Here is a 27,229-nt window from a genome sequence, read left to right as displayed (position 1 = left end):
TTAAGGCCACTTTTGAGAGAAAAAAAAAAAAGGGGGGGATGTTTCATGGGACCCCATGGGAATCATGCTTCTGCTGAGTTCTCATCATGTTACATACCCTTCATTCATATGTGTATGTTTGGTGGCCCTGCTAGGCAGGGGGGTTGGAACTACATGATCCTTGGGGTCCCTTCCAACCCGGGTGATTCTGTGATTCTGTGATTTTGTACTGTTACTTTCATCCTGTTGTGCTGAACTCTAAGAAAATATTACTCTGCTCACAGAATATTTGCAAAACATCAACCATTTATTAATTTCCAAGTAGTGTCTGAAGTTAGGAGCTATCTTCAAATTTCTTCCTTCTGATTTCAAATCAAGCAAGTTTATGTACATGGTTTTAGATATATATATAAATTATGCAGCTGAAGTCAGGGGAGGTTTGTTCTGTTTACACACAGTATTTCCAGAAGCATTCAGAAAGGTTGCCACGTTTCTTGTACTGCTTCCTGTCCTTCATCAGCAAGCGGCCCAGCAGAGCAATTCGTGGGTGATTTCCATAGAAAGTCTGAAGTCAAACAGAGACAGACAGGTTACTGGTGGCTGCTTAATGTTCTCATTGAGAAAGCATACTCTTCACTACCCCTCAGGTTTAGATGATGTACTTTTAAAACAGTCTACATCTTCAGTCAAGCAGAAAGAATGTTCTCAATTTACCTACTGGCTGATAGCAGCTCTGATAATATTGCATGGCTTGTGCTGCATTGGGGGGAAAAGGATGCATGGCTTATGCTGGTTGATGTGCAGGGCAGGCCTGCTGAAGTTGGGTACTGACCTTCATTTACAAAGTTGATTCACTGGGAGAGACACACTGGATTTATTTGCATGAAATGCTCAGATTTTTTTTTTCCTAAATTTGTTTTTATTGTTCTCTTTTTCCCCTGCAAACCTAACTGCCCAGTGATTCTAGCTTCAAGAATATCGTGGCACATGTTAGCCTACTATGTTAAATCTGTGGATCTTAAGCGGTGTCTTTGTAACAAGCCCACGTAGTTTAAAACATGAGGTCTTAATTTAGCAAACAGTTATTTACTTACCTCTTTGATATCTTTCCTTGGATTGTAGCTGCTGGAGGTAAGACCTGGGAGAGAGGAGGCAAAATGTTTTGTTGTTTATAAATAGTGGACCTACGTGTGTCTGCTGTGACTGGTGGATGTGTAAACTGTTGGCACTCTGATGCAAGGTGCTTTGGCAAAGCCTCACCTGCCTTATTGTCTTCAACCAGTGTGCCCAAGAGCTCCTGCAGAAACTGAGGCAGGGAGGTACTTTCTGAGCTGCCCAGCTGCTCCAAATTTAGCCTCGAATCTTCATCATCTGCAAGAGGAAGATGGGAGGTGGTTGTTTGATGGAGGCCTTATACCTTTAATTCCAGTTTCATTCCATTTCAGATGATTTCCAAGCAGGTAAGTTAGCTCCATCTATTGAAAAGGATCTTAAAATCATAAATCACCCATCGTCGTTTAATGGGTGTTAGAGGGAGTAGCTAGATTTGTGTGGGTTGTTTTTTTTTTTGGTTGGTTTATATCTGAATTCCTTTACAAATGAGTTCCTCCACTGGAGCATTTCTGTGACTGAAGACTAATTTTACTGTTGGAGGCTTATTAACTTACTCTATTTGCCACCTTTTAAGTGCAATAAAATGGGGGAAAGGACAGGAATAAATGTTGGGAATCTTAAAGGAGATTTTGGCAGGTGTACTTCCTGGTTTGTTTCTCTTGTCTCTCAGTCAGTGTGTACCAGTACTGGTATTACTCTTTCTGAAAGTAGGGTTGGTGATACCTGATGGAATTGTTTGGATGTGAATAGAGAATTTGTAGTTCTGTAACTAACCTGTTACCCCAAGGTAGGCTGCAAACAGGAGCCCTTAATGGTTCTACACTTAAGTTAACAGTAAACTTCTCTGCTAATTAACAGCAGCTATTCAAAATAATGGATGCTGAGAGAGAGCTATTGCAAAGCTCTTAATTGTGTTGTTTTTTCAGTTGCATTTCTGGATTATTCTGTTGCTTTTACCTGTGCAGATGTGAAACTGTAGCTCCTTTGTGTGATCTATATACAAGAAAAAACACTGCAAATAATTCCCCAACATTTCAGTGTTGGTCTGTTATGAAGATATTTGCAAACCTTTGATGTGCAGGCTTAGTTGGTCAGGGCACTTATAGAGCATGGTGGGGGTTGCAGTGTAGGACTGACTGAATAATGTAAGTTTCCTTTTCTGTGCAGAGAGAAGTTTGTATGCATATCCCCATACTGTTTTTCAATTCAGAACAGTGTCAACAGGTGGTGTTGCTTTGAGATTTAAAACAAACAAAACAAACAGTCTTTAGAGAGCTCCACTCCTATCTTACCCTCTTGTATTACTCTTTGTATTTACAAGGAAGATTTAATTAGCCTAACTGGTATATCCAGCACATTTGTTTGAAGATAAATGGTTAGTTAGCTGGTTCATTTTATGATAAGATAGATGCTGTCCATACTAAGTCATGGCTGCCTGTAAATGGCAAATTATTTTGTGGAATGTTTGAGAAGATGCTGGCTTAGTGAGTCCAAGTTATACACAGCAAACTAGGGGTGATGGATGGATACCTATAAACCAACAACACCTGCACCTTTCACCTGCAGAGCCATTATATTACAGGAGCCCTTTTGTATCTAGCCTTGTGAAAGAGTTCCGTTTTAGAACTGCCTGTTCTTTCAGAGCTCATTTCAGCAATGCGTCCAGCACAGGTCAGGTCTGATAAGGATAATCCTGTAGGCACTGCATGCAGTTTAATGATATATCTTACTCTGGCTTACAGTATGACTTCAAACTTTGAGAACAGCTTTTTCAAGCAAAGATTTATTCTTTCACAGCGTGGAGTGGAGTCTGCATTAGTGCAGGCAGAAGGCATGATGCTTAGTACAAAATCATGCTCAATACAGTGCTATGTTTGTACTTTAAGTCAGGTTTGCCTGCACTTGATGTGAGTAGGAATGCATTAATCCTTGTAGTGGGTTTACCCCCTTAAAAACGCCACTTCAGTTAAGCATAGTTCACTTTAAAGTGCAGCAAGTGCCATTCAGCCAAGTTTCTGTAAATTACCTAATGTCTACTAATGTTGCTTCAGAGATGCAGCATCTGCCAGCTCACGCTCATTTACTGCAAGTCTCAATTATATTGCCCCTTAGATTTAAAAGCAGCAGGAAGAAATATGTAAAAGCACCCAACAAAATGCCCATTTTACAGAACTGCTGCCCACCAGTGATATTACTTGTGGCCGGTGTTCTGAAGTCATTCCTGCTTTTTATCCAGCTGACCGGCACAGATAAAGACCCCCTTTGAAAGCATACCTGCTGCTGCTCTGGTTCTCGTGTTCCGTTTGCTCTCTTATGAGCGCTAAATCCGAAGGGCTTACCTGGGAGTTGATAAGACATCTCGCTGGCGTTGATGACAGGGAGAGAGAAGAGAGGACAGGAGAAGCTGATGATAATGAGACAGCAGAATACCAGCTTATGCATTGTTGCTCCGTTGAATATATTTCGTCTTGTCAACGCCTGTAATTCGGAACTCCAGACTGCTGCCTCTGCTCCCTGTTTCACTCATTATATAGCCACTCATGACCTCATAAATATGGTCATACCCCTTCTCTCCCTCCCCCCAAAAAAAGAAATCCAATGAATTTATTGTCTATTGATTGTAAATGGAAACCACTTTGCATTGATGTAATTTTTCAAGGTAACACCTCATGGACAATAAATTTACTGTCTTATAGCTTGATGTACGAAATGGATATTATATCAAACCAAGCACAGTAAAGTTTATAAATCTGGCATAAAGAAAATAACTTCCAGTTATAAATCATGAGTTAACAAAAGGGTCAGACGTTGGCTGAAATGACCAGGGCAGTAAGATTTATGAGCCATAGCAGGCTTGACGCAAAGCATCTGATATGAAATACTCTTTTTTTTTTTTTTTTTTTTTTTTTCTCTCTTGTGAAATAGATGGATGTATCATTTTTGGGGTTCTTGCGCCAGATGATGCGAAAGGGAAGCAGAGTTAAAGCATCTAGTTGATTCACAAAGAGAATGAAAGTGGAAGGGGCTGGTTTCTTTCTTGTAGCTTTTCATTTTGTTTGAGATGACTTTATCCAGTGTAGCCCTGGAGAATCGTCTTGGCAGAGAAAGTAGAGCTTCTATGTGGAAACTTACTTGATATGTATAAACTACCTTGGTTGATATTAAACTCGGGTCCCTCCCTAGACTGGGAGTCCTTTCTCCATTCTGCTTCATCTTCTGCTTCCTTCACTTGGAATTAACTTATTTATTCTGTGCATACTGGATAGCTGCTTTTCCAGTTTGCATTTTGCTTGTAAAGTAAATGCAGTAGCTGCCACATGTAATACATAACCTCATAAGGCGAGTCTCTTTCCTTCCATCTAGCATATTTTGCCTTCTCTACTTAGAATTTCTTTTTTTTTAATATCAGAGGAAGAACTCACTGGACTGGTCCCTCATCCTCATTCCTCATGAAGCATTCTATCTGTCTAGAAACTTCAAACTGAAAAGGAACTTTATGATGATTTTCCTAAAATGGGGGGAAAAAAAAAATCTGTTCAGACTTATAGTAGCAGTTCATTAATTTCCCTCCTTGCCTTTCATATAAAACACTTGTGCTTTCAAATACTCTTCCAAATACTGTGAAATCTAACTACTGCTACTGTTGTTCTTTCTAAGTTACACAAGAAATGAATTTATCTACTTCCTTTTTTCTTAACATTTCCTTTTGAAGATTCATTTTTTAATTGTAAATTCTAGGAGCCACATAACTGTTTTAAAATCAGCATCACCCCATAAGTTCCAATGCTTTGAGTACAAAGGCAGTGGGGTGGAGGAGGACTTCAGTGGTCCTTTCTCGTTAAACTCCGCTACTGTCCTTTGTGTACAGACAGGTTCGATGTTGACTTTGCACACCTGTAGCGTGCGTTCTGTAGCTATAAAACCTGCTGTGGTGGACTTTGCTGAAGTCAATGAATGTGGCAAAAGAATTCCCCTACAGAATTATCCTAATGTGTTTTATGTGCCTCTTTCCCTTTGCTCTCCTACGAGAGAAGTAGAGAGGAATTCTCTCTCCTCATCTGAGTCATGTAACTCTTTGTTCCAAAACTGCAGACAGTAATTAGGTTTGATCTGATTCGTGATCTCACAGTTGGTGCTGGATGCTCTGTACAAATGCTTCTCCTTCAGTGAACTATCAATGACAATGGCATTATCAATATTCACTCTGAGTATCCTCCAAGGAAAGCTAATGAAGCATTCTTCACAAGCAGCTTCTGTCCTTTGTCTTCTCACAAGGAAGACTCAGCCTCTTAGGGCGATCATGAAGTGCGTCATGTAGAAGTTGGGCAGCTTGCCCACGGCTTATTGCCTTTACTCAGCTTTGAAGCTGTCACTTAAACATTCTTTCCCCTACCAAAATGTCAAAGGCATTTTCCTGAGGGGACGGAGCACACGTCAGGATGCAAAGTGAAGAAACAGCTCATCCCAAATAAAGGTACAAAACCCTGAAACTCCATGGAGAGAAGGAAGGAAACGGGAATTGTATTTAATAAAAAAAAAAATTAAGGACTGATCTGTAGAGAACTTTTTTAAATTTTATCAAAGGTGCCATTTTTTGTTTTTTTTTTTTAAAAAAAAACACAACAAAAAACACAACAAAACCTTTTTGTTAGTTCTTGTTTCTGTTAATTGACGTTCACTTGCTTTGGTTTAATGTAACAGAGCAGCAGGAATGGGAATACATTACTGAACAAACAAAGAATAGTAAATGCAGATTAACCTAGCATTAAACAAGTTGTCCTGAATTATCAGAAGAAACAACTATTCTTGATTTAAAGTGATGACTCATGAAAAATAAACTGCAAGTCAAGGGAGGAGAAAATGGGAAAAACTGCCAGCTGTCCACCTTCTGAGTTAAGCATTGAGATTGAAATCTGATCAGTAATGCAAAAGATCTTTCACCTGTTTTAAGCTGCTTTGTGCTAAGTCAGCACAAGATATGTCAAGTAGTGTGGCAGGGGGTGAGAGGAGGAACTTCAGATGAGACAACTTGTGACTGAGCTGCAGTGCTTGTGTGAGGAGCTGCTGCTGGGATATGGAACTCTGTGATTTTTCTGGCTTGCATTTAGTGTGTAGGAAGATAGGTGCGCAGTACAACGTTTTTATATTGGAATTGTAATAGTGGATGAGCTTATCATAAAATCATAGAATGGTTGAGTTGGAAGGGATCTTAAAGCACAGCTGGTTCCAAACACTGCCATGGGCTGGCTGCCCCCCATCAGATCAGCCTGCCCAGGGTTTTAGTGAATTTTTGTCCTCATAACCACTTAAAATTTGTATTTCCTGTTTTGGTTATTATTCAGCTTTGTTACGTGATTATTGCATGGCAACAAAATAACTGTACCTTAGCCACATGTGGCCAGCATCCTTTTTTGAAGATGCTCCTTTTGCCCACAGTGCAAACTGTGATGTGGCACATGCAGTAGGAACTGCAATGTGGAGTGCTTGGTGTGCACAGCAGTGCTTCTATCTTCTGAAATTCTCTCCAAGTTTTTTGTTTGTTTGTTTCTTAAGATCTCAGAGGTTCTGACCTGGGTGTTTTCTTGTTCTGTGATGGGCCAAAGTGTTTGCAGAAGTGAGTATGTGTGTGTAACTGTGTGCCTTTGCGGTGAATGAAGGTGGGAGGCCTGCAGACCTTTCTGAAGATAGTCTGTTTCTCTGTGGAATTGGCAAGTGGTCCAGAAACTGAGTCTGCTACAAGATCACAGCTGCTAAAACATCGCTTCTTGGTTAGTATAGTTTCCACCACTTTGGGAAGAAAAAAAACTTTTTTCTTTTTTTTTTTTTTTCTCCCCTGCTGGGCTGGCACACTGTAGTCTGGGTATATTCTCCAAGTCAGGCTTGACAAACTGGTCCTTAACTCCCTTATCCTCTCAGTACTGCAGAATTAGCACACTAAAGTTTGGCATGAAGGAAAATAAGTCTGGCGTGACCGGGGCTTGGAAATGCAGCACATCAGTATCTCGTGGGAATTGAACTCTGGATAACGCAGTCCCAAACAGAGGAACAGTGACCAGAGCCTGAAATAGGGTTTGTTCCACAAAAGATGTAATGGAACTGACGATGCAATTACGGATCATTTTTAAACCTGAAGCGATGAGAACAGGCACTGCAAGAAACCTTTCTGCACAATGGAACTCTCACAGCCTTTCTCCCTACCTGGTCAGCACTGCACAGAATGTAGGACAAGGCAGTCTGCTGTAAGGCTGCAAGTCAATGACTGCCCACAACTGTCCTCCTTTTTCAGACCAGGTGGAGGGCTGGGCTTTGGGCTTGTGTTCTTTTGAGATGTGTGTTTACTTCTGCAGTGTTGCTGCAACCCATTAGTGTGTCCAGGTTGGGCTTCCTTGAAGTGTTCTGGGACGTGTTGTAATAACTGACTTTTTGGAGTCTTTCCAGTATCGCAGTGCAATTCAGGTTGGTTCTGATCCTAGAAACAGTGCACCAGTAATTTCCTGGTGTGAGAACTGAGAGGGGAGAGAACTGTTGGGACTGAACTGGGATAGGCAAGTACGTTCATCTGTTTGGTTTTCTAAACTAAGCTAAATAAACTTTGGGCTTTGTCCCTTACTGGATAAAAAAGCAGTGATAATGAAATTGCTGCCCCAGGAGATGGCGCTGAGAAACCTTCTGAAGAGGCGTGGAGCCCCCGAGGTTGAGTCTGTCGGACAGGGTGTGGAATTAACGTTTGGGAGTCTTTGGAGATGGCATTGATCCGTTATCTAAGCAGCAGGCAGGTGGGGGCTGGAACCTGCTGAGGGGACAGAGCAACAGCAATTCCATCAGAGCCGTCCTGCTTTATTTTTCTTTTCAGGTTATTTGCTGTACACAGCAATGTTGTTTTTAGAGGCGCAGAATCAAACTCCCTGGTCAAACTTTTTTTGCAGAAATACTATAGCTTTTATTTCTCCTGCAACTGAGATTAGAGGACAAATTTCAGGCAGCAGATCAGTGCTTGGCCAAGAGCTACTGACTGATGAAGGAGGTCTCCTAATTGTTGGCATTTTTCTGTCCTACTTAGCGTAGGCAGTAAATGAATGTCTCATACCATTTTTTTTTTTTTTTTTGTTTTTTTGTTTTTTTGTTTTCTTTCCAATTGCATAATCCCTTTAATCCTTAATTTTTTTTGTTAATTAAATGGAATCTTTGCAGACTCAGTGATTCACATCTCAGGACAAATGTCTGTATTTAACAAGGGGAAAGTTGGCATAGGTCTTACCGAGCAACTTGAGGTTTAAAGCGGTTCTTTCAAGGTTACTGTGCAAATGAATGCCCATTCCTTGGCAGTCAGCCACGCAGGAGCTTCTCTTTGCTGTCTGAGAGATGGATTCCAGTTTTTCAAATAACAGATAACACTTGTAGCAGGAATGTTGTAGGGTAGTATGATTTGTGCTGCCGCAGCACAACGATCCCTTACCTGCCCCTGGATTCTGAGGCATAATTAATGTGCTGTATGTTCCAGCCTCATCCACACGAGCAGTGGTTGTAGGCTGTGCTGCTGGTGAGTGCAGGAAGTTCCTGAGCTGTAATGACAGGAGGTTATTTCTGTGTCTGAGGGCTTCTTGGGTGCAGTGCCTGCTTGGATTTCTAAATCCTTAAATTCCCTGCCTAAGGAAGAGATTGGCTTCTTTTCTACTTACTAAAACTGAAATCTGTGTTTTGAGTGAACCTTCAAGCACTTTCTGTGGTCACTTACACCTGTACTGGTACAAGGTAATGTATTTATTGAAGTGTATGGTGGCAAAGATCCATTGTTATGACTGGCTATAACAGTACCAGTGTGAATCATAATAAATAAATCAATCTTTGACTTTCTGATGCAATTCCAGCTTGATGAGACATCTGTGGTGCTGAACTGCAATGCTGCAGCTCTTTTGGAGTAAAATAGTTTTTCCCCATCATTACTTTCATGTACCTTTTCACTCTATTTTCCATTCTAGTTTGAGGAGAAATATTGTACTTCAGATGTTTAATTAAGCTCTGGTTTAGACACTGATGTATAATTCTTATAGGATTCTGTTCTACTCTTTCAAAGTTGTTTTAAGATGTCTACAAATTCTCCATACTGAGTAACAGTAGTGCAGTGCTGCTTTTGTCTGTTTACAGGCCAGTGTAGCATTCTCTTTCAGATTGAATGGTTTATAGTTCTAAATAGATCAACCAAACTTCGGTGTTGTAAATATGAGAAGGAATTTAAGATACATGCTGTAGATAAATGCAGTCTCTTTCACCTCTGTTCACCTTCTGCAGTAGCTTTGTTCTAAGCCTGCTGAAACGCGTGCAGGAGCAGAGCTGGCAACATAACCTAAGGTTTGGTTTCAGACTGACTTAAATGGGTGGCTTGAGATTTCATTACAGTTTTGAAAGGGTTTGTTTCAGTTCAGATTATGTAAACCAAGAGAAGCTTTAACAGGCTGAAGTCACACTAAATAATCTTTAAATTGATGTAGGTGTGTTTGTGTGGGGTTTTGCACTTGGTTCATTGAATAATAACTGATTTATTTTCTTAATGCAAACAGGAGATACTTGCATTGGTTTCAATGGATTTTGAGCCGGTTTTCCTTTCCACTACAATAAAATGGTTTTCTGTAGTATTGCAGGTAGATCTGTTGCTTTAACTGGCAGGCATCCCGGAGATAGAAGGTGAATGGAAACATAGTAGGTGATATCATAACTAACTCTTGCCACGTTGAGGTTAGAAGGAATTTCCATTTCATCTGTCGACTGTTAGAAGCTCTTATTTACAGTGAGGGCATCCAGCAGCCTTGTCCATGCCAGTTCCAGGGACAGAAGGATGCTTCAGCATCTGTCTGTGATACACAGCTAACAAAACAAAAGCATCTGCACAAATATCCTGAGGGACAGAGCGCTTCTGTGACAGGTTCTGCAGAAGGCATCTGTATTGGGGATGCTTCTGAGAGAGAAAATAGGAGGTAATGCTTATTGACAGAAATAAGACTTCGTGTATTTAAGTGAAAATTATCTCCACTTCTTGTGACTTGCTTAAACTGCAAGGGGTGGGCTACAAGTTAATTGTTTAATAATCATTTCTCTGAGTTAGATCTCAGAGTGGATCATTTCTTATGGAGAATGCTATGCAATTAGTCAAAGATGACTTCATTTTTAGCAGAGTACTGAAGAACTTTATTTGGGGAATGCACTATACAAGAGAGCATCCTGTGTCTTGTGTGATTCAAATAGCATTGATTCCGTTTGGAATCCTGAGCGTGACACCATGTCAGACATGAAGGGATTTTCTGGGAGATTTTATACAGTGTCTGTACTCAATGAACAGTAGGTCTTGTTTTTCCCATTGGAAGTAGACGTGCAATTGAAGGATGGTAAATTGAAGTGGAAGGAGGTGGTCCTCAGGGTGAGCAAGAGATGCTTGTTGCTAGGGCGAGGCATAAAAGACCTGATAAAGGGCTGAAATTAGGAACTCATAACATGCATTTTGAAGTGATATGTGTTTGTGTGGTTAAGAGCACCTGTTACAATTCAGAGTCTCTCCCCAGATGTATCAGGCATGGAAACACACTGGTGTGTCCTGGTGTTGTTGACCTGTCTGTGGAATGGAGGGCGTGAGGGACATCAATGCTTCGCTTTTGCTTAGCTTAGCCACACAACTCTTGCAAGGGACTATGAGGTCAAGATATCTGACAACCAGAGTGTTAAGTAGTGATGCCAGGAACTGTGCCAGGAAATGGTACTGGTTCTGCAAGCAATAAAAAAGCAGCACGATTCCCTGCTTAAACTTATCTTTCAAGAGCACCTGTCTCCTTTTTCCATGCCTTTAAACTTCTGGTCTGACATCACCAGGGCCTCCACACACAGTCTGGCTAGAAGAGCCCTTCCTGACTTCCAAGAAAAACAAATGGAAATGTGAAATGCTTACATCTGGCATGGCACCTTACCTCATCTTCAGCCAAATGGGGCTGCTCAAGAATCATCATGGAATTCCCAATTCCTTTTTGTTCACTACACAATAAATTAAAAAGACTTGAGAAAAGAAACAGTCACAGGCAACGAAACAGAAACTCTCTGAGTTACAGCTCAGTGTTAGGACTGTCTGCACTTCTTTCAGCTGATAAGTTTATTCAGATATTTTGAAGAAAAAGCTGCATGTGCAGCCAAGGTGCACGTGAGCATCAAAAAGAGAGGAACAAACTGGAGTTGTTTAGAGCAGTAAGAAGTACTGTGACTGCAGAGATGATTCTAAAGAGCCAAGTTTTGAGTGGTAATGTTTTTGCCAGTCAGGAGACTTATAAGTTATAGGATGTCACTAAATGGGAATTAAGTTTCAGATTAAGGCTGTTGGGTAAGCAATAACTGTCTTGTTTATGTTGCTGTTTGGCTCTGGAATTCTTCTGTATAGGAGAAGAAAATGTGAATTTTTTGAACTTATTCCTGCAATGGTTCCAGAGGCAGAAATGTCTCGCGATAATACTTCAGATATGGACCTGAATGGTCCAGAAAGGTGGACTGCTCTAATCAGAATCAACTGTCATGTTCAGCCCAAGGCACTTCACACCAGTCATTCTTAATTGCTGAATAAATTATTATCTTCGCTGAGACCTTTAAGTGAAGAAAACTGCTTTTAGAGGATGCAATGAAATTTGCAAATTGACGTGCAAAATGCAGTGGCAAAATACGAAAGTCTAACTGCTGCCTTTCTTTCCTAGGAGGAAACATAAGGTATGTTGATTTGTTACAACGTGTGTACATTAATTCTCATCATTAATGTGTGAATTGTAAACTAATCACAGGCAGAACTATTTTATCCTATTCTAAGATGTCTATAACTACTGGTGAGGTTTCCTATTCCTTCCCCTCTCCTTCAGTTTGTGAATTTGACTTTATTTGTAAGAAAAAAAGACTCAAGGAAAGGAGACTTGGACTCCAGGGCTTCGAAACAAATTATTTATTTACATATACTTAACTTTGGAATTCAGGTTTCTGTACTTACTGTCTAATATACAGAAGTTACAAAAAAGTTACAAAACAGTAGGTTTCTTAAAATTACTATGTAAAAAAATCTTAATTTTGTGCTAATAGACACATAAGCAGTCATTCTTCAGACAACTGTATTCTTTTTTCAAAACTGAAATTACATAAAGAAGAAAATCACCCTTTACCTACACGTTGATAGGTTTAAATTCGATTTTTGAATAACGTTTACTGAAGAAATAAAATATTTGGTTCAGAAAAAGGTTAAAAATGCTGTCACTGCCAGCATTTTCTTTTCTCTTTTAGACCAAAGTAACAGCACTTGATCAGAAAGACAGATATACTGTCTGAGGTTAAAATCTTTCCACCCTTAGAGGAACAGAAATAGTACCAGAAATGTATCACGTTCTACATATACCTCATCTGCAACACATTTACATCACCCAAAAGATGAAAGCTGAATGATGTAGGACTGAGGTGTTGCAGTCTAAGTGCGCAGAAACATCCCTTCCTAAGAGCAAGTCAACCACAGCTTTTCTCAGTGTTTCCACTGCCTCTATTAAGGCAATCTCTGCACTACGACAGCAGATACAAGCTGTTATAAAAAAAAAACTTTGCAGCTCTAGATTTATTTATTTTTTTTACATTTTCCTGTCTCTGACATAAGAGGCTGTGTGGTGGTCAGGCCAGATCTGTTTCCATGGCTGCTGGCAACTGAAAGTGTGAGATGAGATCTGTGTTTGCAGAAGAAACCCAACACTGCTGGGTTTAAGCTATGCTTTGAGAGGAGCTGCAGCTCCAGACTGAGGAGGAGAGCTGGCAACAGTAATGCAGAGACCATGAGTGGGACACACAGCTCTCCTACACGCTACAGATCTCCATTTTAGGGATAAATGCTTTCAGGCTTCGTGTAAGTTATGGCTCAGGCAGCATTTATAAGAGGAGCCAGAATGCCATACTGGCCTTGGTTTTAAGCACAGCAGTACTACTACTGCTTAGAAATATGATTCCCAGTCCCAGATAACAATCAACAAGCTAGGAAAGATGTGCTTTCTCCTTAAATGGACTACTTAGCACTCTGAAATTCACAAATTGAAAGGTTGTGTTCTAAGAGGAGACAAATAGGGGTGACCTGGACAGTCCAATTCTTAGTTCTCCAAGAGGTCTCTGAATTCTGTGGATTTGCCACAATCTTGATCTTCGCCTTGTTCCTCCTCAGGGAAGTGGCAGCTGCAGGTCTCTTCTTGGACTGACTGCTCAGGCGTAGTCTGTACTGAAGAAAGAGAGCAGATGTTCACTTCCTATTGCTTTTATTCAGCCACCCTGTTTCACCCTTCCTCAGTCACAACTGGAGGAAGGCAGCAAGAAAAAATCTTCCAGTTGATCCAATAATCTACTTTGGAATTATTCCTCTGCATCGTGGTTTGCCAAGAGAAAATTTCTCACAGTTTCCCCTAATCTGACAGGGCTGCTAGTGCTGTGTTTGCCACAGTATATTCCAACCAATGTAACGAGGGATACAGCAGAAAGCTAGGAAGCAGTGAAATCGAGAAGAGGTGTTGTTTGCTGAGCTTTCATATTTTCATTGCTCTAGTTGCTCAGTTCTAGTCTGCAGGGAAGGTCTAAATGCCATCTAAACAGAATGTTGTCTTACAAGGCTAAAAAGCACTGAACTGCGCCAAACTTCAAAGGTAGACTTTTGGCAATTGTGAACAGTGCATGCTCTCCCTTTGGGAAAAGATCTAAGGAGCTCTTGCAACCTTATAGAGTTCCTTTACGTCCTTTTAGAATCCTGTGCTTGTATTAAAACATTATCCAAGACAAGGAATACTTATTAAAAGTAAATGAAAAATTACCCAGAGCCAATTAATACTTACTTAAACCCTTGGCTTAGATAGCAAAGCACATTATGTCTAAACTTCTGGTGCGTTTCTTTGAGTTCAAGATGAAAAACATACTTATCTGATCGAGATTTTATAAGGAACCTACACCCAAGTACGTTTGAGTGCCAAGTACAGAAATCGTGTTACTTGTCAGAAGTGGTGACAGAAATACTGAGAGTGAGCTGAGAGGAGGCAATGAAGGCTCAGCATTCACACATTGGAGCTATACAGAGGACACAAAAAACATTCAACTGTAACATTACAACAGTCAGAAACTTATACACATGGTCAGCTTCAACAGCAGCTTTCAGAGTCCTATTTCCTGGAGGCAGCAGAGCCTCCTTTATAATTTCCTTTGTTCATTTAAGATGTGTTTATTAAATCTTTTGTCTTTACCAACCAACACTGGCTGCAAAGGACTGAGAAGAAAGTCTTACTTTGGAACTCAGGAAACGCAGTATGTTTTCTTCTTGTAGCTTAACCTGTGATTACAGTCAATACCCAGGGTAATACAGATCAGTGTTCTTCAAATAATAGGAAAATATAGGTAATGTGGGTACTGCAGTTCACTGTAAACACAAAAGTATCTGCAGGTAGAGCCATGCCAGAGCTCATAAAATAAGTCAGATGCAATTCACCACAGCTTTGTGCAGAACTTCTGTGTCTCCTGGGAGGGCAGTACTGGTTTCAAGCTGGCTCTGCGGCTCTGCAGCAGCAAGTCCTGATTGTTGCTACAGTGCAGTCATGACTCCAGCTTTGGGTGCAAAGAAGACAGAGGAGTGTTCTTTTCAGTGGTGCCCAGTGCCAGAAGAAGAGGCAGTGAGCATTAACTGGAATACAGAAGGCTCTGTCTGTACATCAGGAAGTATTTCTTCACTGTGAGGATGATGGAGCACTGCCACAGGTTGCCCAGAGAGGTTGCAGAATCTCCCTGCTTGCTCTGGGTGTTCCCCTGCGTGAGCAGGGTTGGTTGAACCAGATGACTATTTCTGACTTTCAGAGGAAATTAAAAAAAACATCATCATCTGTAACTGTTTTTTTAAACATGTTTTAAAAAGATACTTAAAAATGAATTTCTGATTTCTGCCTAGATTGAAAAACAAAAATGGAATCGGAGTGTATCTAACTTACTTTTCTTGAAGACAGCGCGTAGCTTCTTTTTCTGCCAGACGCTGAGGCATACACACAAAGGCAGGAGAAATGCTATGCACAAAAGCCCTGCTACAGCCAGAGAAATTCTGATAATGTCCATCTGGAGGTCCCTCCCTAGGAAGAAGCAAACAACAGAACAAAATTCTACTGCATGTAAATTAGCCAGCTTTCTTGTCCCCATCTCAATAGGTCTGCTTCTAGATTAGTCTGCAGTACTGGAAATGGGTATGAGAAAGGAATCCTACTTCCAGTGGTAAGTGAATGAGCAATAGCACGTTTCACAGTTAGTCCTGATTCTTCAGCTCTAAAAGCAATGTTGTACAATGACTCACCTGGCACAGCGATAGGAAATGGAACTGCAGGAGAAGTGGTGGGTAAAGTGGTGGCTAAAGTGGGATTATCTGGACTGTGTTTGCAAACCACGTCTTTTGTTGCAGTTCCAGGCTGCAGAACCTGGTTTTCAGAACATCTGAAAAACATTTAAAGAAAGAAAAAGAAAAGCAATGGAAAAAAATCCAGTCAAGTTAAAGCATTTAGTTTTGTTGCTTACATTGTCCAGTTTTTACAGGAGCCATCAGGCTGATCATTAAAAGTTCCATAGGGGCAAGTCTGGCAACCTGCAACGGACAAGGAGAGGTATGTTAGTACAAGGTGAGTATTTAAAAGAACACATGAAATGTTACTCATGACTGTACGGTATTATCTACGTTCATAGAATTGTTATAAGTTGCTGTGAGTACACAATCATGGAATCACAGTATGGTTGAGTTGAAAGGTTCCTTACAGCCCCTCCATCCCAGCTGTAGGCTGGCTGCCCCTCACCAGCTCAGGCTGCCCAGGGCCCCATCCACCTCTCACTGGGCACCTCCAGGGATGGGGCACCCACACTTCTCTGGGTTGCAGTGCCAGGGTCTCACCAACCTGTGAGTACAGAATTTCCTCCTAATATCTAATCTAAATCTCCTCTCTTTTAGTTTAGAATTGTTCCCCCCAGTCCTCTCGTTATTGGACCACACAAAAAGTAGGTCTCCCTCCTGCTCATAAGTTCCATCAAATACTGGAGTACAAGGTATGTATTTCCCTGTGCCCATCCCTGTGAGCTACGTGAGCTTTGTACCAGCACGATACTTGGGTACAGTTTCCTACACAGTGTTGACAAAAGAGCTGTCATGCAAAGGGAACCAATTGAGGCACAGTTTCAGGAGCTCAGGAGGTCCTTCATGCAATTTTTTCTGCGCTGCACAAGAGGTGGTGAAGGGAGATCGTACCGCTCCCAGTTCTCTCCTTGCCCAGCCCACAGCTTCTGTCACAGCGGGAGCAGCCATCGTCACTGCAGCGATATCCCTCCTTGCACGTGCACTCAGCGTCACTTATTGGTGAACACACCTTTAAGTACTTGAATCTTCCTGGAAGGAGGAAACGAGCATGATGTTACATGTGCCTCAAGCACACACAACCTGGTGCAGCAAAGGTCCAGGTCATTTGTTCTTACAGAAATTAAGCTGCCCAGCTCAGAGAGAGGTCTAAGAAGTTTGAATTAGAAGGGACCCTTAAAGGTCACTTGGTCCAACGCACTGCAATGCAAGAGACACCCACAGCTCCACCAGGGACTGAGAGCTCCTCCAGCCTGGCCTTGGCTGTTTCCAGGGATGGAGCATCACCACCTGTGCCCAACCTGTGCTTCACCACCCTTACTTTAAAAAACTTCTTCTTTACATCCAATCTCTTTTAGTTCCCTTCATCCTGTCACAGCAGACCCTGGTAAAAGCACTGTCCCCTTCTTTCCTACAGCCCCTTTAGACGCAGACGGGCCGCTCTCAGCTCTCCCCGCAGCCTTCTCTTCTCTGGCTGCACAGCCCAGCTCTCAGTCTGTCCGCGCAAGGCGCTGCTCCATCCCTCGGAGCTTTTCTGGCCCTGCCGCGGATGCTCTCCTGCAGGTCTGCGTCCGCCCCGTACTGCGAGCCGCTCATCTGGCACAGCACTGCAGGCGGGGCGCCGTAGCGCAGAGCAGAGGTGCGGATCCCTCCTCCGTGCTGCTGGCCGCGTTGCCGTGGGTGCAGCGCACGGCACCTCCGGCTGAGCCCACCCGCCGTCCAGCAGCGCCCCACGAGCGGTAACAACGAGCCGAACGGCAGCTCTTAACCCCCGATACCTTCGCACTTGCGGCACAGATTGCAGCTGCTGGCTCCCACCGCGCTGGAGAAGGTGTCGGACGGGCACTGCTGGCAGTTCGCTCCCCGCCCGCAGCCCGCGCCAGCCGCGAAGGTACCTGCAGGAGAGACACGAAGGCTGTAGAGAAGCGCCGCCGGGGCTCGCAGCGCGTCCCGGCCCGGCGCTCACCCGCGGGGCAGATGGCGGCGCACGGAGCGGCGGCCGCGTGCGCCGGGCTCAGCGCTAACAGCAGCGCGGCGCGCAGCAGCGGGGCGGCCGCTCCCATGGGGTCGGTGTGCGGCGGAGCGGCGCTCCCGAGTGCGCGTGTGGCGGCGGGCAGCGGCCCTTAGAGCCGCCCCCAGCGGGATGGCTGCGTCACCCGGGGGCGGCGGGGAAACCCCGGCCCGGCGGGGCTTTCCGGGCTGCGGCGAGACCCTCGTCCTGCCGGGCAGCGCCCGCGCGGACCGCCACCTCGGCGCTGCCGGGCAGAGACCAGCGCTCCCCGCCGGGGCTTCCCGCTGAGCGTCGAGGAATCCCCGCGGTGGGTGCGGGAGTCCGGCCCGGTGCCGTCCCGCGTGGTGCGGGGTGACCAGCTGCGAGCGGCCGCCGAGGGTGGAGGGGAGACATCGCGAGCCGCCCCCCTGCGGAGCGTGGAAACAAACCGCGCTGTGGGTGGCAGCGCGGGACGAAGCGCAGCGCCGCAATGGGTGCGAGGCGTCGCTACAGACACGTGACTTGTCGGAGCCGTCGGACGCTACACGGATGCGAAGCCCCGCCCCCTGCGGCTTCCCACAGCCAATCCCCGGTTGCGTCAGCGTCACGTGCCGTCCGTCAGCGAGGGCGCGAACGGTGCGTGCGGCCGCGGGCTGAGGGGTGGGCGCGGGGCGGGTGGCTCGCGCCTCAGCAGCGGGGACGGGGCGGCAGCGATGGCGCCGAGGCCGCCCGTCACGAAGCGCAGCGCCGTTTGGCCGCGGTGCCACAGAGACGAATGGGAGCATTTCCCCAGAACACGCGGGGAAGATTTAAGCAACGAATGGTCGGGTAACGGCCCGGCGGGTAAACGCCAGCAGCACGCAGCCCGCCCTGCGGCACGGCCGTCAGCGGCCTCCCGGCGCCCCCGCCCAGCCGGAGGCGGGGCCGGGCGGGGCGGGGCGGGGCCGGGCGGAGCAGCGGCGGTGTGAGGTGAGGCGGGAGTCGCGCGTGGGGCCGTGCGGTGCGTGCGGGGCCGTGCTAGGCCGCGAGACGCCGCTGAGGGAGTCCCGGGCCCGGTAGTGGTGGGGGGGCCCTGAGGCCGCTGGTTCGGCCCCGTTCGGCCGCTGGCCCGGCGGGAAGGCCCGGCCCGTCGCTGCCCGCTCTCGGTTTGCCGCTGTGCTGCTGTGCTCCGTCCGCGCTGTGGCCTGTTGGTTTGTCCGCTGATTCGCTGCGTCCGTCCGTAGAACGGCCGCGGTCGGAAGGGGCCTTAAAGGTCGCCCGCTTCTAACCGAAATAGTGCCGCGTCCTAAAATGAGCGCGTAAAGACGTGACCTTTCATCGAAGGCGGGCTGAGCCGCCGGCCCTGCGCCGTGCCAGCCCTGTGGGAGCGCTGCGTGCCGCGGAACGAGTGGGGAAGCTGCGCTGTGACTGTTCTGATCCGTAAGAAAATGCGGGCAGAATAAACGTGTGCCTTCCAGAGAAGCTGTTCTGGGACGCCGGCAGGCCGTGCCGCACGCGCGGCTCGCATCGTGACGGGAGCGCCCGCTACGCCCCGAGTCGGTCAGGTCTGCATGCCGCAGGGCGTCCTGCTGGACGCAGCCTGGAAATAACGGCTTTCTAACAAATGCCAACTGGAAATACGGCAGCTGAGACAGAGGGAGGGATGGTTTTCTTTGGTGGAGACGACTGGGCATGGATTTCATTTTATGAGGAGCTCCTGGGTGCTCTGCATCAGTGCATGGGAGGAAGAGATCTACCTCAGAGTGACAGACCTGCCAAATGCCTCCTCTCGCATTGTGGAGGCATTCAAAGACTTCTGTCGGACCAGCATAAGTTAATGTGGATTTTTACGTGATGTTGTTACTTAACCTTCAAATGGAAATTTGGTCGTTCACCTCAGCGTGAACTTTGTAGCTAAAAAAATAATTCTTAAGCTGAGTTTGCTCCGTTTGTTCCATTTTCTAAATTCTGTGGTCTGCTCCCCCGTCACATGTGCGCACACGTTTCTCCGCCACTCAGTTATGAAATACTCAGAAAATCTATGGCTGAGGGTTTGCAGGGGCACAGGTCGAGTCATTATTAAGTCACAGGAAACTTAACAAAGTGTGGAAACTAAATACCAGCTGTGAGGTCAAAGCTCACAGAAGCTCTTTTCATAAGTGCTGACCTGGGTAGGAGTTGGTAGTCTGGGTATGAGTGAGGGCAAACTGCAGACAGCCCAGCCACCCACCCTGAGCCCTTCTGTGGCAGACTGAAGTTACGTCAGGTCATGATGGGGCCGAAGTGTTTCATGTTCTGCTGCTGACGTGCTGTGCTTCCCACTGCACAGATGTGTTGGTTGTGTCACAGCGTGTGCTTTGTAAAAAAGCTCTTAGGATTGCTGTGAATGTCACTTAAGCTGGTGAACTGTTTTTGAGATGGCTTAATTGAAAGATAGTGCAGAAGTGCAAATTACTTTTAAACTTTACTGTTAGGAAGACTTTACACAAGGGGATCTGCCTTCTAATGTCACCCTGCTCACAAACTTCTCTTGCAGTTGCAGTCCCTTCAGACATGGCTTCGAAAAGAGCATTGGTGATTCTGGCGAAAGGGGCAGAGGAAATGGAAACTGTCATCCCCACCGATGTTATGAGAAGAGCTGGGGTGAGTACGTAGACAATGAAGAATCTGTTTTTTTCATGATTGCTTGGTATCATCAAAATCTGGGCCTCAAATTCAAGTTCAGAGTGTACTCTGATACATGATGTCAATGTTTGCCTGAGCCGCCTTACTAGTTAGCTGGTACTTGTGTTGCACAGCAAATAGGGAGGAATGACATTTGTCCTTAGGAAGCGTTTAAAATGTGAGCCTAAAGTAAACTACAGCAGATGTTTCAAGTAAGTCTTACCCTACCAAATGTGTCTGCTGCCCTGCTGAGCAGTAGGGGCTTTCATTTGTTGTGTAGGGTTCTGAACTGCTTTGTTCTCTTCAAGCTTACGGTGTTACACAGCTCTACTTGAGCTTTTAAAATTCTGTTAGTAACTTGACCTGTGCCTGGTGGGATTCCTCATGTTCTTTGTTACTTCTGCGTTAGGAGTTGTACACAGTATTGTATTCTGATTAAGTATGAAAATAAAATTTTAAATAAATACAATAACTGAACACTGACAGAAAGGACTAAAATAAAAACCACCTTTCCCCAATGCTCTTCTGAATTTGTTAATGTTCTCCTTTTTTGGGTTCTATAGGAAGTACAAGCTTGTCAAATGTCTTTAACTCTTGAACTGTAATGACAGATGTATTCTTCTGTTAGATCAAGGTGACTGTTGCAGGCCTGACTGGGAAAGAACCGGTGCAGTGTAGTCGAGATGTCCTTATTTGTCCTGATGCCAGTCTAGAAGATGCCAGAAAAGAGGTTTGTCATCATCTTGAATTGATACAATGATCAGTATGGCCTTCCTGTGAATTCTTAAAGCCTTTAGAAATGTGTTGCATGTTATGTTCACTCTGTTATGTGCAGTTCTGCAAGTCACTATGGCACATAAGTCCCTTCTGTCTTCTACTTCACAGCAGGCCAAGATCAGATTTGGTTTTGCACAATGTCAGACATGGAGCTTTATTTCACATGTTGGTCAGCCCACCAAAATACTCTGATCGGACACAGCAAAAAAAGCTTCTGATGGAAAGCTGTACAGCAGAAACATTTGTCTTCACAATGGAAGAGCTACCATTTGCTTGTGGAAGCTCTTAAAGTCACTGGACTTAGAAGTGTGTTCATAGGCTTCATAGGCTGTTCCTGGAAATATTTTTTACATAATTATTTCCAATTATTTGCTTTTCAAGTGTCATTCAGTGGAAGAAAAGGCTTCTCAGTGAAGGATCCCTTTGCTTCTCAATTCACTTAGCTGTACTTTCCCTAGAACAACGTGACAGATAACTATCCTCTGTTCAACAAAGCTTATCTGTTTGTTTAGGGACCTTACGATGTCATTGTCCTGCCTGGAGGTAACCTTGGAGCTCAGAACTTGTCAGAGGTAAAGTCCTGGTATCGTAAAGATTCGGAAGCATTCTCGTGTGCAGTAGATGGTCTGCACTCGCATAGTAATAATGCAAGTTCAGTTAAACAACTGAAAATTCTATTCTGAGTGAATCATTAAGAGGTAAGTAATTGTTAATAGTATTAAGCTTTCTTAGAAATGTAGAGGAGGGATGTAAATTCTGGTACCTGACTACCTGGTTAAGCTGTGTAAAAATGGAAGGCTGCTCAATAGAAGGTCGGTCTTCATCATCATATGAAGATGAAATGGTTGCAAATGAAGATTTAATTTCATGTACATTGGAGCAGGTTAAATCCACATCACTCTCCCTGTCCTGAGACGGGATGGAATGCTGTCAGGCTGTTTTTCTTTGTAAATCTTGTTCATAAATATGCAGTAGAAATTGGTTCAAATGGTGCTTTGTATGATCAACCCAAATAATCAACTCAAAGCAATGACTTTTTTTTTTATCTTTGTTCAGTCTGCTGCTGTTAAAGACGTCTTGAAAGATCAGGAAAGCAGAAAAGGCCTGATTGCTGCTATATGTGCAGGTGGGTTAGTAACACATCTTCCTTTGATAAATACTTGGGTATTTTGAAAGGACAGGCAAGCAGTCATCCTGGCTTAGAAATTTATATTCTTGTAACTTAGTTATAGGAATTTGTGCTACTGAGCAAACCCATCAGCATTTGAATTTTTCAATCGGTTGGGTTAGTGTCTTAACAAATGAAAACTTTTTGCTGGGTGTAGTGGAAATGCTGTCACAAGCTGAAGCAGAGATGGAGCACCTGGTGTGAAGGCAGGGCCAGCGAAGGGGAGCTCAGGTGCATGCAGTGAACCTGAGTAATAGAAGGGCTGGAGCCAGGATCCTCCCCTTCCAGCCCTCATTTAAGGGTTGGCTGTGAAAGTGAGAGTATTTCTCTCGAGTTCCCTGTGTAGCTGAGGCCTTCTGAGGGTAAGTAGCTTCTTTTTGTTGTTTCTGTGCGTGCAGCTGCCACCTTTGAGCAAGTCCTCATTTGCTGTAGCCTGGGACTTTGTTGCTCTGCTGTCATTGCTGACTTTTCCATTGTGTTACAGGTTTTTTAGTTTGGGTGTTTTTTTTTTTTTTTAATATCTGCTTATTTTCTGTGTGAGGACACAGTGCTGGCAGAATATCGTTGCTACAAATTTATCTCATGACTCTTCTGCCCTTTGGCTTTAGTAGGGTGGCTGTAAATATAGTGTTACAGGCTCACCTTTGATGGAGCAGTACTAAAATATGGAATTACTCTGCAGAGAGGCTTGTTTGCTCATGTGTTCTGCATGGCTAGATATCTAGTTCACTTCTTCATGTGACTTGTATATAAGGAAGAAAGACAAGATGAAAAATTGTCAGTGCTCCCAGCTGATCAGAGAGAGCGATCTGGGGGCATGTGAGGGAGACTGAGGAGTGTGATGATGACTGTGTGACAGATGCTCTAACGGTGTGTATTTGTAGCACGTGTTCATATCTTGCATGGTTCATAGCTGCTTTTTATTTTGTTTTCATTTTTCAGTTGAGCACTATGCATACAAATTCGTGAGCAGTTCTGAATGTGGTGCTGGTAGTCTTTTCCTTCTCTACCCACAGCTGTTGCAGAATGACTGTAATTGTTCTCAGTTGCCCAGTGAAGTCCTTTGCTTGTATTCAGGACACTTTGTTTATTTTAGCTTCTCCAGCTGAACACAAAGGAAGTTTGTCCTTTGTTACTTCATTTTCTGAAATGAATCAGATATGCAGAAATGAACTTGAATCAGGCAAATCCTGCGTTCAGTTTCTTCTGGAATTCCCGTAAGGATTTTTTCTTGGTGACCTAAGGCAACTTTACACAAGCTCCTTCCTCAATTCAGGCAAAGGAGGAAGTGATGAAAAGAGAAAGAGAAAGAATGTTAAAACTGAGAAGTTAGCTGTTAACCCATCATCTGTCCAAAATGCTGCTTGGGGTGTGATTCCAACACATAAAGACCTTTTCAAATGAAATTTTATCTGTTAATGCTTAAATGGCAGAAGAGTTTATCACAGATGTGACTGTGTGTCCTTACAGGTCCTACTGCCCTTCTGGCACATGGGATAGGATTTGGAAGCAAAGTCACAACACATCCTTTGGCCAAAGATAAAATGATGAATGGAGGTATGTAATTAATTTTATAAATTTATTTCTAAACTCTTCTCAAAGTTTTTTATCCCAACTCTTAATTTAAAGAAAAGCAAATAGCATTTGCATCTCATTCTGTATCTCTGAGTTTCCTTAGTGCTTTCATATAAATAATCAAAATTCAACTGAATGTACTATCTTTAAGTCAGTTTAACTTGGAAATACAAGGCTATGTTTACATTCTCATCTTCAGGAAAACAATGCTGCTGCTGCAAGCACTTTTTTGCCATGTTACCTTCTGTCATTTTGGTTCTTTGTTTCATTGGCCCAAACAGCAAATCCCAGCAGCACCTTTTCTGCTTTCCCAGTGCTTTGGTGCTGTGAGCAGCCAGCAGGCCCAGCTGTCTTTCTCATACCAAAGTAAGGTGCTGGTGAAACACTGTTCAGGTCTATGGATGTTAACAAGTCTGGAGGGGGGGAGGAGATGGCAGCATTCCTCTGGTTTCCTCTGCACACATTTAGAGAAGAGAAAGATGTGAACACATGGCTTCTTGATAAGCTTGTAGATAGGTGCACTTGTATGCCCTGGTTGATACCCAGGCTGGTAGAGCTCCTGTAGGGCTTCTTCCTCTCTGAGGGCTGTAGGCAGCAATAAGTTGCTTGGTTCTGCAGGGACAGGGGTCAGAGCCCATGATGTGAGCTATGGAGGTGTGTGCTCTCAAATGTGATGCTGGTGTCAGAGCCTGCTGCTGCTCAGTTGTCGTAGCCTGTGAGCAGGCAGGTCTGTGCTCTGTGGCACTGTACTGGAGACTGACCCTCTTGTTGTTGTGTCGCCCCTAAGCTCACTACTGCTACTCCGAGAGCCGTGTGGAGAAAGATGGGAACATCCTCACCAGCCGTGGCCCTGGTACCAGCTTTGAGTTTGGGTTGGCCATTGTTGAAGCACTGATGGGGAAGGAAGTGGCTGAACAAGTGAAGGCACCCCTAATACTGAAAGACTGAAATGCTGTTGTGGGACGTGGAGTAGAACAATTTCAGGTGGAGAGTCTTGTCCTTTAGAATAACTGAAAGATGCACAATGTAGTTGTGGATGAAATTAGCAGCTGTACTCACCCGACTTAGAATATCTTACCAGTTTTTATTCCTGGAAGAAAATTCTGTTAGCAAAAGACTTTATCATCATTAGCATGATTAGATAAATAATCTTAGCTCTTGGCATTTCAAAATCGCATGGATAAATGTTGCTGATTAAATAAAAACAAACCAACCTTGATTGTGTGTTGTTTCTTTGTGCATTTTCTCCCATCCCAGACCTATGAAATATTTGCTGGCTCCGCGTTTGGTCATAAGGATGTTTGCTGCTATGTAGCCTGGTTGGAAGTGCCTTAATTTTTGAAGAGACTGCTCACAGGTTCTAGAACTTGGGAGTCTCTGAATGACTGTGCCCAGAAGAGGCGTATTTTTTTGAGGTTCTTAGGCTAGTTAGTTTCCCTGTATTGTATTTCAGTGAGTTATTTTGGGGAAGATTGTTCCAAAACCATTATAAGTGAGTTGTTATGAGCTCTGCTAAGAAGTCACTGCTCACTTCTACATACATGCAGTTCAAACTCCCACTTTCTCCTGTGTGTTTTTTTTGTTTGTTTGTTTTCGTTTTTAAAGTGTTAGTTGGAGAAAGTCCTCTTGCAGTGAAGTCGCTACTAGGTGAGATAGCGAGCGGCAGGTAGGAAGCAAATTGCCTCAAACAGTAATGAATCTGGACTCTGGTAAGCACAGCACCATTGTTTGCATTTTTAACAGGAAATTTGTTAGGTAGGGAACTGCTGCCTGTAAGAAAATTGGCAACAGAGGATGTTACTTGTGCTAGCTTCTCTTGTTTCTTCTAGCATGTTACTCACTTGCTCTTCTGCTGTGCTTTTCTTTTGATTGTGGAGAGGAGGGGGTAGGAAGTCATCTACAGAAAAGTGGGTGCAGCGGAGGGTACTGCCAAGCAGCTTGGTGTCAATGCTGTGATGATGGAAGAAGCCCAGGGCAGCATGAGCTCACCCTCATGTGGGGCCTGCACATCCCTGGCTTCCTCTGCTGTGTCCCTGGCAGTGGGCTTTTTTAAGAAATAGTAGCTTTCTTTCCTCACCGTGCTGCTCTGGAGCGTGCAGCAGCAGCCTGCCTTGCGCAGCGATTGCTTTTGGTCGAGTTGGTCTGATTAAGTGTAGATGGCTGGTATGGCCTGAGAGATACACTGTGTCTGGAGCAGGCTGGTCCATCAGAGGCCTGAGGCTGAGCAATCTTGAGCTGACTTCTCTGTGTCCTTATCTAATGTTAGGACTGGGCTGCAGACGTCAGTATGGTCTTCCAGTCAAAAGGTTGACTGGGGTTCACAGTTGTTCCTAAGGATGGCACCATGCTTGGACAATACTTCTGTGGATTGCACTCCAGCATAGAGTGTCAGATGATGAATGAAACCTGTAGCAGAAAATCGTCTCCTCCTCACCCCTGAAAACGTGTGTTTAGGCTGTTTTTTAACAAAACTGTAGCATTAAGTCATTTAAATTGAAGCTAAGAGCTAGACAGCTCATTCTTCTTTCAGGCTTTCCCTTCAGCTTTGCAGCCTCGTGCTGGTCCCCATCAGCTTCTGTGTAAAGCTGGGATTCACTTACTCGCTTCATTGCCATCCATTTTTAAGAGTAGCTCTTGGACAAGCGTGTCTGTCCCTGTGGCTTTTAATGAAATGAGCACTGCCATTCAGTGGGTGTTATTTGTTTTGTTTACTTGTTTTCTTTTTAAACGTGATGAGACCCTATCCCAACCCCAGCAATTTTAACCTAGTGAGCAACAGTATCTGTCAGGGTGTACACTGACCTCCACTCAGAGTTGCTAGAGGCTTTGGTGCCAGGTGCCTGTTGGTGCACTGAAGTGATACAGATTCTGCATCATAACAGCACAATGCCCATTCAAATTGCTTAAGCTCTAAAGACAGGTGCTCAAGCAGGATGCAGGGAAACTTTTCTTGAGTAGCTTGTCAATGTGACAGATAACAAATGAAGTCACCATGTGCAAACTAATATGGTTGGAGTACTTGGTTTCTTCTGGCCCTTGCTCAACATCCAGTAAATGACATGCAGGGGCTGCAACAAGTAACCTGCCTATCGTTAGTGTCTCACTCACATATTGCTAAGCAGCAGTTGGATTCAATGTGGCACAAACTGGGGTGCCCTTCTCTGGAACTGGGGATTTCCCTGGTCTTGAAGCATAAGGACTGTTCAGCATGTAGGTTTGGGTGTATGTTCTTTTCCTTTTCTGAAGGATACTCAGTAGTTCTGGTCCTTCCCTTCAGGTTGTTGTGAGAATAAGAAACTCATTAACGTGGTAATTTTTTTTTTTTGGGGGGGGGGGGGGGGGAGGGGTGGAAGGGGGAAGGGTCAGACCGGATGATTGTAAGCTTCATGTGGAGGTTTTGTGCATTGATGGCTTCAGCTTTTTATTCTGGTGGCTCTTTGTATACCTGTGAATAGATTCAGGGTGACAACAGTGGGATCATTTGGCATCTTTCTCTTTTCTCTCATGTTTCACAGCAGTATATTTGCACTCTTTTTCCTTTGTGGCTTTAAGATGCTGACACTCTGGGTGACGGCCATAATGCTGAGTG

The 27,229-nt window shown here is 44.2% G+C and overlaps 3 protein-coding genes across 9 annotated transcripts; 1 reads left to right on the top strand and 2 right to left on the bottom strand.

Annotated features, from left to right (window-relative positions):
• Nucleotides 1-79: 79 nt before the first annotated feature.
• Nucleotides 80-4,323, bottom strand: UTS2 (urotensin 2). Its single transcript, XM_048967928.1, has 4 exons — nucleotides 3,432-4,323; nucleotides 1,240-1,350; nucleotides 1,074-1,117; nucleotides 80-544 (listed from the first exon to the last, which is right to left on the bottom strand). The coding sequence occupies exons 1-4, from the start codon at nucleotides 3,532-3,534 to the stop codon at nucleotides 428-430; spliced, it is 375 nt and encodes a 124-aa protein (XP_048823885.1). The 5' UTR covers nucleotides 3,535-4,323; the 3' UTR covers nucleotides 80-427.
• Nucleotides 4,324-12,037: 7,714 nt separating this feature from the next.
• On the bottom strand, nucleotides 12,038-17,892 carry TNFRSF9 (TNF receptor superfamily member 9). 3 transcript variants are annotated; one of them, XM_048967740.1, is made up of 7 exons: nucleotides 17,454-17,892; nucleotides 17,266-17,382; nucleotides 16,382-16,519; nucleotides 15,664-15,730; nucleotides 15,446-15,582; nucleotides 15,093-15,227; nucleotides 12,038-13,351 (listed from the first exon to the last, which is right to left on the bottom strand). In XM_048967740.1, the coding sequence occupies exons 1-7, from the start codon at nucleotides 17,548-17,550 to the stop codon at nucleotides 13,227-13,229; spliced, it is 816 nt and encodes a 271-aa protein (XP_048823697.1). In that variant the 5' UTR covers nucleotides 17,551-17,892; the 3' UTR covers nucleotides 12,038-13,226. The 3 variants fall into 3 exon arrangements, with proteins under 3 accessions (XP_048823697.1, XP_048823698.1, XP_048823695.1); XM_048967741.1 differs by having other exon boundaries at nucleotides 13,230-13,346; XM_048967738.1 differs by lacking the exon at nucleotides 12,038-13,351 and adding an exon at nucleotides 13,364-14,954.
• Nucleotides 17,893-18,044: 152 nt separating this feature from the next.
• PARK7 (Parkinsonism associated deglycase) lies at nucleotides 18,045-24,859 on the top strand. 5 transcript variants are annotated; one of them, XM_048967743.1, is made up of 7 exons: nucleotides 18,045-18,113; nucleotides 19,993-20,099; nucleotides 20,749-20,850; nucleotides 21,410-21,469; nucleotides 21,954-22,023; nucleotides 23,536-23,622; nucleotides 24,428-24,859. In XM_048967743.1, the coding sequence occupies exons 2-7, from the start codon at nucleotides 20,010-20,012 to the stop codon at nucleotides 24,586-24,588; spliced, it is 570 nt and encodes a 189-aa protein (XP_048823700.1). In that variant the 5' UTR covers nucleotides 18,045-18,113; nucleotides 19,993-20,009; the 3' UTR covers nucleotides 24,589-24,859. The 5 variants fall into 5 exon arrangements, with proteins under 5 accessions (XP_048823700.1, XP_048823699.1, XP_048823703.1 ...); XM_048967742.1 differs by lacking the exon at nucleotides 18,045-18,113 and adding an exon at nucleotides 18,335-18,446; XM_048967746.1 differs by lacking the exon at nucleotides 18,045-18,113 and adding an exon at nucleotides 18,456-18,477.
• Nucleotides 24,860-27,229: the final 2,370 nt, after the last annotated feature.

This window comes from Lagopus muta, chromosome 21 (assembly GCF_023343835.1).
Source record: "Lagopus muta isolate bLagMut1 chromosome 21, bLagMut1 primary, whole genome shotgun sequence".
Classification (NCBI taxonomy): Eukaryota; Metazoa; Chordata; class Aves; order Galliformes; family Phasianidae; genus Lagopus; species Lagopus muta.
This window is presented reverse-complemented; position numbering and strand designations above follow the sequence as displayed.

Bases quoted from the DNA above. Each gene is read 5' to 3' on its own strand.
- PARK7 (XM_048967743.1), top strand. From the start codon at position 20,010: ATGGCTTCGAAAAGAGCATTGGTGATTCTGGCGAAAGGGGCAGAGGAA. The intron at 20,100-20,748 runs GTGAGTACGTAG...TTCTTCTGTTAG, and splicing joins ATGTTATGAGAAGAGCTGGG to ATCAAGGTGACTGTTGCAGG. The intron at 23,623-24,427 runs GTATGTAATTAA...GTCGCCCCTAAG, and splicing joins AGATAAAATGATGAATGGAG to CTCACTACTGCTACTCCGAG.
- UTS2 (XM_048967928.1), bottom strand. From the start codon at position 3,534: ATGCATAAGCTGGTATTCTGCTGTCTCATTATCATCAGCTTCTCCTGT. The intron at 1,351-3,431 runs GTAAGCCCTTCG...TTCCTCTTGCAG, and splicing joins GATGTCTTATCAACTCCCAG to ATGATGAAGATTCGAGGCTA. The intron at 545-1,073 runs GTAAGTAAATAA...GTTTGACTTCAG, and splicing joins CAAGGAAAGATATCAAAGAG to ACTTTCTATGGAAATCACCC.
- TNFRSF9 (XM_048967738.1), bottom strand. From the start codon at position 17,550: ATGGGAGCGGCCGCCCCGCTGCTGCGCGCCGCGCTGCTGTTAGCGCTG. The intron at 16,520-17,265 runs GTATCGGGGGTT...TCCTCCTTCCAG, and splicing joins TCTGTGCCGCAAGTGCGAAG to GAAGATTCAAGTACTTAAAG. The intron at 15,583-15,663 runs GTAAGCAACAAA...AATGTTTTTCAG, and splicing joins TCCTGTAAAAACTGGACAAT to ATGTTCTGAAAACCAGGTTC.